This window comes from Anser brachyrhynchus, assembly GCF_964034855.1.
Source record: "Anser brachyrhynchus genome assembly, chromosome: 9".
NCBI classification, from domain to species: domain Eukaryota; kingdom Metazoa; phylum Chordata; class Aves; order Anseriformes; family Anatidae; genus Anser; species Anser brachyrhynchus.
In genome coordinates, this window is record NC_137703.1 from 19,929,705 (window position 1) to 19,936,841 (window position 7,137).

The following is a 7,137-nucleotide window of genomic DNA, read 5'->3' on the forward strand; positions in this document are numbered from 1 at the left end:
ATATTCCAGAAATAAGTTGCATCACTTATGTTTGTGGGTTATATGATGTTCAATTTTAAGTTAATTATTTTTAAGGTAGCTGAAAATTAAATCAATTAACTACCCTTCTCTGTTCTGTTTTCAGATCACTATTAACTATCAGGTCTTTTCTTTCTTTCTTAAAATATATTCTGTGTGGTGATCGTACCATGCACCATTTCCACAAGCCCAGGAGGCCATTTATACTACAATACAGTGTGGAGACTAAAGCTCAAATGCAGCCCTCTACACACTGTTGATGTCCTGAAATGCAATCTAGGTCTAGAATGGAGTGAAACCAATGTCCAATAAATACAGGGAAAGATTATCTCACACTCCTTTCTGCCTCTAAAGGCCATAAGGGGCTCAAGCCACTTGGCTTTGCAAACTAAAGACTGAACATGAGCACAACTGTCATTGGCTTCTACTCCATTCAGTTGCCTGATTTTCCTGGCTAGCCCTTCAGATCACTGGCTCAGTGCCAGTCTCATTTTCATAGCCTCATTTAAAAGGGAGAAGAAAAAAAAAAGAAAGAAAGAAGGAAAGAAAAGCTAGAGATTTTGTTAATCTTTTTTGTTGCGTTCCTGTGTACCTGTTGAGGATGATAGTACTATATTAAACATTGCAGTCCTCTGGAAGCTAACCTGCTTGTGTGCCATGCAATGACTCAAGTGCTAACAGCTCTTAGGGCATTGGCATCTTACTGTTTAGGTGAGGAATTTCGCTGTGACCTTAGGAAAGTATTTTGCTACGCTGTAGAGGGGAGAAGAGAAATGCTTACTCTTCTCTTCCCAGGGATCTGATAAATCTCACAAAGGATAAAGTTTTGAATCTGGTAATAGTCTGATGTTAGAGAGGTGAGCTAGACTTACGAACGTGGTGCTTTCAAGCCTGTAAGATGTTCCTCTTCACAATGTAACTTCTTTGATAGAACTATAAGCTTGGGCTTCAGAGAATTGAAGAAGCAGAACATGGCATCATTCATGTACATTGCAATTACTCTGCTTGGTGTTCTGTTCTTTCTTGTGGAGACGATTATCCTTCTGAAGTAAAGCTTCTGAAAACATTCTCCAGCTGCTCACTTGTTAAGTGTTCATTTAGCTAGGTTTACAGAACAATGAATCATTTGTCAGGAATTACCAGAAAATCAGGGGTTAAAGGCCAGACACCTGCAATATAATATTCAGGGGTGAAAGCTTCCCATTTCCCACTTCAGATTCAGTGCAGGATGTTTGGAGGTATTGGTTGGTTCAGCTCTATTTGAAGCATTAAAAGATTTTCTTTTGGGGGGTGGTCTCTGTATACTTTCAGAGACGAAGATGCCTAACACTTAAGTCTAACCTATATATTCTCCTCTCTTATTTTGCATTGAGTACAGTGTTTAGAGGTAAAGATAGTAATACAAATGAAGAAAATCTGAGCCTAAAAGACCAAAAAGGAGCAGCCAGGTTTTTAGGAGACTGTCCTCCTGAAAAATGGCTACACGCATTGAGGCCCTGCTTCAAGTCAAGCATTGCTCATTGGTGGGAAGTAGAGCATAATTTCTTTCCTCTGTGCTTCCACACAGCCTTTGCCTTTTTTTTCCCCTTTTTCCTTTTCCCTTTAGTTAAATTATTTAATTAATAATAATTGTCCCTTAATTATTTTTCATTTAATTAAATTATCCTTATCTCAAACCATGAGTTGTTTCTTTCCTTTTCTTCTTCTAGGGGTGTTCAAGGTAAGGTTGGACCTGGCACTTAGGGACATAGTTTAGTGGGTGACATTTGTAGTAGGGTGATGGTTGGACCAGATGATCTTGAAGGTCTCTTCCAACCTTTATGATTCTATGATTCTTCCCCTCTTCTGTGGAGGTGAATGAGAGAGCGGTTCAGCTGCCTAGCAAGGTAAAACCACCACAGTCTCACCTGTCTCCTTGCCACAATACCTGATGTAGGACTCCTTGTTTTTTGGTGAATATTGCTGTGGTGAATTCTGTTGTGTTGACTGGTCTCAAACAGCTTGGTTGTTTTCTGTGAATCGCATTTTTTGTCTTCTGTAACCTTTAAAGTATAATCTCATCCTATAAACAGTTAACTTTATCACCATTCTAATAGTGTCAGTTATCACCTGTCATAATTTTTCTAATGTAACATTTGAGCTCACAAAAACATTAACACAGAGATTGCGTCGTACATTTTGTTACATGTTTTGACTTGGCATATAATCTTAATGATAAATCATCTGCCTGTTGTTGTCATTATGATCCATCCCATTTGCTTATGATTTCTAACACTAGACCTGCCAGAAAAGGGGAGACAGACAAAGAATTTTGCTTCGGGAATGAAAGACTGTAAATTACAGGTGTTGCAGAAAGACAAGAATCAAGAAGAAAACAGAATTAAATGGTGAAGAGAAAATTATTGAGGGAAGAGTTAAAACATTGATACCATTATAAGCTGAGTTGCAAAAAACACATTTCATTTATTCTACAGAAGGGAAAAAGATTCCTGTCTGTCTCTCAAGATCTCATTGACTATTGCCATACTGTATTCTTGTTCAGGCTGACATACTTCCTATTGGGCCTTCGTGGAAATGAAGAAATAAAACAGAAAATGCTGCAGAAACTCCAACAATAAGGTCATTTAGGAGGTATTAATACTCTGACATGTTTCTAGACTGCTAGAATATCTTCATATAGGCCATGAATTAGGATTTACATTGCAGCTAAATTATCTTTTGTTTATATGCAGTCATACCTTTCACCAACAGTATCAGCAGAGAAACTGGAGTTTTTGTGAAGCAGCTTTAAGCTGACAATAGTACTAAGTATATTTTTTACATGAAAGAGATTTTTAGGGTAAGCTATTCACTATGTTCAGAGGTCCCACACCCCAGTGAACATGCTTGAAACATGCTTTAGGATATAGACTGAAGTACCAAAAAAGGGTTTAAGTATTTTATTGCTGAATAGAACAACAAGGAGATGGAATGATAATATTTTGTAAAACTTGACCAACTCTCCCCCTGTATGGTGGACTTACAAGACTTAAAAATACTAAAAAAAAAAAACAACAAAAAACCTTTTAAATTTTTCCCCCAGTTGTGGTGATACTATTATTTCTTCTGAAGAACAACCACAAGAACAAGTCGTAGTTTCTAGGCTGCAACACTGTTTTTCAGGTAACAGCACAGGAAATCCCAGCAATATTGGTCATGAGGGTCTCCTTGGAGCCTACGACCAACAGACAAATTCCCTTTAAAAAAAACACAGCTTTTTCAAAACCAGGCATAATTTATGCTTTCACTTCCTAAAACTTTTTAATGGAAATAATATTATAAAATATGTATTTCACTTCCTAAATAATGAAAAGGTCAAGTAAGCTACTCAAAATAAATAGCAGTTTGAATACTTAAAAACTGGAAGTTTTAAGTATTTGTGCCATCTTGGGTTATGTTTCTTGGCACAATTTGTAAACTGACCATAGCATAATCAAGAAGCTTCATGTCAGAGAAAATAAGGGATCTTTGTCATATTTTAGTATGAAAATTACAAAGCCTTATGGATTTAAATGAAATTTCACTCCTTTTAATTTGAATGAGTTTGTAAGATAGCCAGAGGTGTCTAAATGAATTACAGCTCCCCTTGACTTCAGGGAGAATTTTGCTCGTGAGAGTGTGCAGTTTTTAAAAAATGGAGTCCAGGTTCCTGTACAGTTTTGAAAAATGCAGCCTTTGTCTTTATAACAGCTTATTTCTACCAATGGAGTGTTGAAAAGACATCAAACTGAAAAGTTCTTAAATCATAAGAGCAAATCCAAATTTAGCTAATGCTACAAAAGGTTAGCCAGACCTTTTGAAGTGATGTTATAACAGCTCTACGGTCTTTTGGAAACTGATCTGAAGCATGTTCTTTCTGTCTCTTTAGCAGTTAAAAGGAATGAGCTTTGTTGCCTAAACCAAATAAAAAATAATGACAATGTTTATTTTGAGTTGTGAGTGCAGGGAAAGGCAGGAATCTTTAGCTAGATACTGCAGAATCCTGTTCCACATAGTACCCCATGATACTTATTTCTTTCCTCAACAAAATAGAGGAGAAAAGGAGGAAGCCCTTAAGCAGAGGGCTGTGAAAAATCCTGAACAAGTCAAATGTGCTTGTGTGGTCTGATCCCTATTGCGTAGCTGCCACAGTCCCCAGTGCATTAATTTAGATGGGTAGAATCTGAAAAGGCAAAGTTTGGGGCGTGTGTTGAGCATGGCGTTATTCCTCTGTAAATGGTTTAGAGCAAGGGTTAAAATAAAATCAATATTCTTTCCTGTTGGCTTTTCCACTTTAATTGGGAGTGTATGTTAGCCCATATTCGTTAGACCAAGCTAGGGACATAAACCTGATTCAGTGCTGGACTGAAAGAGAGCAATCTAGTCACAAAAGTACTGTGTTAACAGCTTAAGGTTGATTAATTTCTGTCAAACTTCTCTGCAATTTCCTGGAGTGGAGGTGCCTGTCAGATTGTAAACCCAGCCACACTCTGGTTTATCCCTCCCCTCTGAATTTAAATGTGCTTTAGAGAATCAAAGCTCACATATATTCTAGGCTTCCTATGTGAAAGAGAGCAGGATATCTCGTGATAGTTATTGTGATGCTACAAAGAGGTTAGAGAGATTTACAGAGTAGTATCAATTATTTATTCCAACTAAGAATTGGAGCATTCTTGTATCTCCTAGAACATGGAGATAATGATTGTTGACAAAGAATCGTATAACTTTTAATGTTAGATGGCAAGGCTAAACTCCAGCAGCTCATTGTGTTTGATTCATGTTCTGAGTGGTCTTGTATTTGAAAGCGTGCACTGGGGAGTTAGTTACTGGTGTGCCTGCAGAGTTTTTTGTGTTGCTTTTAAGAAACCGTCTTACTGACCTTTAACCCTCTTCGTGTGTTTGTTTTTGTCCTTTTTTTTTTTTTTTTCCAGATATGTAAAGCTGTCACTGAACATTTTTAGTAGGAAAACTTTATTTTGCCTAGAACTCTAAGCACCTAACTTCTCTGGTCACTGATGTAATAAAATAATACTTCTAAATGATTGCTAACATTGTCTTATCAGCTATTCCATTCTGAAATATGGAAGTTGCAGAGGAGAAAAGCAGAAAGCTATCTAATCTTCGCATCAGGATTTGTGAGGAAGGAGTATATGTAAATAAGTGGTATTCCCCTTTACAGAGTTGTCAGATGTGAAAGGCTATATCCAAAAGGCATTCTTTTTTCCTCAATAGGTCATATCTGAGTTTGGGATGAATCATTCCTGGGAAATTGGGTGAGCAGTAGGCAAAAGTATACTAAGCTCTATCAGAGACTGAGGTATGTTTCTTGATACATGCCAGAACTGTCTGGTCTGTAGGCAGTTTGTTGAAAGCATCTGCCTTTCTATGCTGCTTTACTTGTCCTGTAAAGGACACTATATATATTTTAGAGGTCTTTTCTTCACTTTGCACTCAAGTTAAATTAATTTGGCCCACGTATATAATGAAGACAAAGGCAGGAATTTACCCAGCTTTCTTTAAAATATCATTAAATACAGAGTTGTGGTGAGAGGTAGACATTATGTCTGTATAAAACCAACAGACTGTCAGAGTGTGAGTATTTGGGGGGTGTGGGGGGGAAGTATTACCCTTCCTGATTTTCTCTTGGTGCATTCAGACTAGCACACTAAGGGGGGCTTGGGAGAAACAAACCTTTAGGTACTGCTTTAACCTCTGAGGAATTAAGATTCTGTCCTGCAAACATACTTGTATTGGCTACAGGTAGCTTGTATACTCAGTTGAGGATCCTTTCCCTCACCTTTTTTGAGGTGATTGTAACTCTGTATTAAAATATACATGTTCTAAAGAATTTGTTGTGGAAGCACTGCAGAAAGTATCCCATGCCAGAAGTACCAAGTAACAACCTAACACGTAGTGTGTGAGCAAGAGGGCAAGTGCCCTGCAAGAATAGATATATAAGAAAAATTACACAGTTTTATGATCATTTAAGTAGAAATATCCCTGCTTTGGTCAGCCAACCATCCAGTCCTGCCTAAAAATACCCAGCTGCACACCTGTTTCAGCAGCGTTTAGTAAACTGTTGCTGTGATGACATAAAATGCATTCCAGCTGTGATCTCCCTTTTTCCATCTCACCTAGCATATTTCACTGTGTGGTAACTTAGACAGTAGTTAGAAATGTGCTTAAAGGTCTTTTCTGAGAAGCCTGAATAAAATCATTATATTTGTACATACACTACAGTTCTGAAAATAAAATAAAACTCTCAGTGTGTACCCCTTTTGGAAGCAATTAGATATACCTGGCTCTTACCGGAGTAAACCAAAGATGTGTGGCTGTGGGGGTCAGACCTCAGTGCTGGCTTCCTGCTGGCAGAACTGAAGAGATTGGGGCACATAGTGCTTTGCTTACACTGTGCACCTGGAGCCATTGCAACCCTTGTAGGGCAGTTTTAGCCTCCTATTTAATGCTATCAACATATTTATTGCAAAATGTGAGTAGTGAGTTCTTAATTCCTGTTAATTTTTTGTTTTGGGGGGGAGGGGGGAGGAGAGTGGGGGAAGTGAATCTAAACCCTGCTGCCATTTCCAGGTGGGCAGGGTATTAACTCTCTTCTCTGAAGAACCATTACTTGTGGCTTTGCTGTAAAGCATTGCTGTAGTAAATGAAGCAAAAAGAACATTTATGCTAATTAAGTTGACTATAAAGAAAGACTTAATATTCATCTCACCTGTCATTTGGGACTGACTGCTATTAAGTGTTCTGGTATTCTTTTTTTTTTTTTTTGGTGGAAATAAGTAAGTGCCACAAAAACTCTTCTGGTGGGGGTTTTGGGTGAAGTAGTATCAAATGCAGGTGAGTGTCAGGTGGGTGGCTGCAGCCAGCAATGGTGCCTCAGCCACCTGGGCCCTCATGAGGCCGGCTGTGCTTGCTGGGGCATCTCCTTATCTTCACAGCAGCTTAGCTGCCTGGAGTGTTGTTGGAACCTGACTTTCAGTGTACCACGTTCAGGTGAGTCTTCATGTGATTTTTAGACTTTTTCTTCTCATGGGTGGGGGGGCGTAGGAGGAGAGCTGGGGAGTGGGTAGGAGCAGGGCTCTGAGT

At 38.5% G+C, this 7,137-nt stretch overlaps 1 protein-coding gene across 8 annotated transcripts in view; it reads left to right on the plus strand.

The window, feature by feature from the left end:
* CLSTN2 (calsyntenin 2) overlaps positions 1–7,137 on the plus strand; it is a 344,598-nt gene that overhangs the window by 170,634 nt on the left and 166,827 nt on the right. Inside the window, exons 1-2 of one of the 8 annotated variants that reach the window (XM_080605198.1) lie at positions 6,868–6,888; positions 6,990–7,044. The exons of the other annotated variants lie outside the window; for them this stretch is intronic. Of the exons in view, the coding sequence (XP_080461324.1) occupies positions 6,883–6,888; positions 6,990–7,044 (61 nt within the window). The 5' untranslated portion in view covers positions 6,868–6,882. Of the gene's footprint in view, positions 1–6,867; positions 6,889–6,989; positions 7,045–7,137 lie in introns of those variants that run through there. 8 annotated transcript variants of the gene reach the window in all.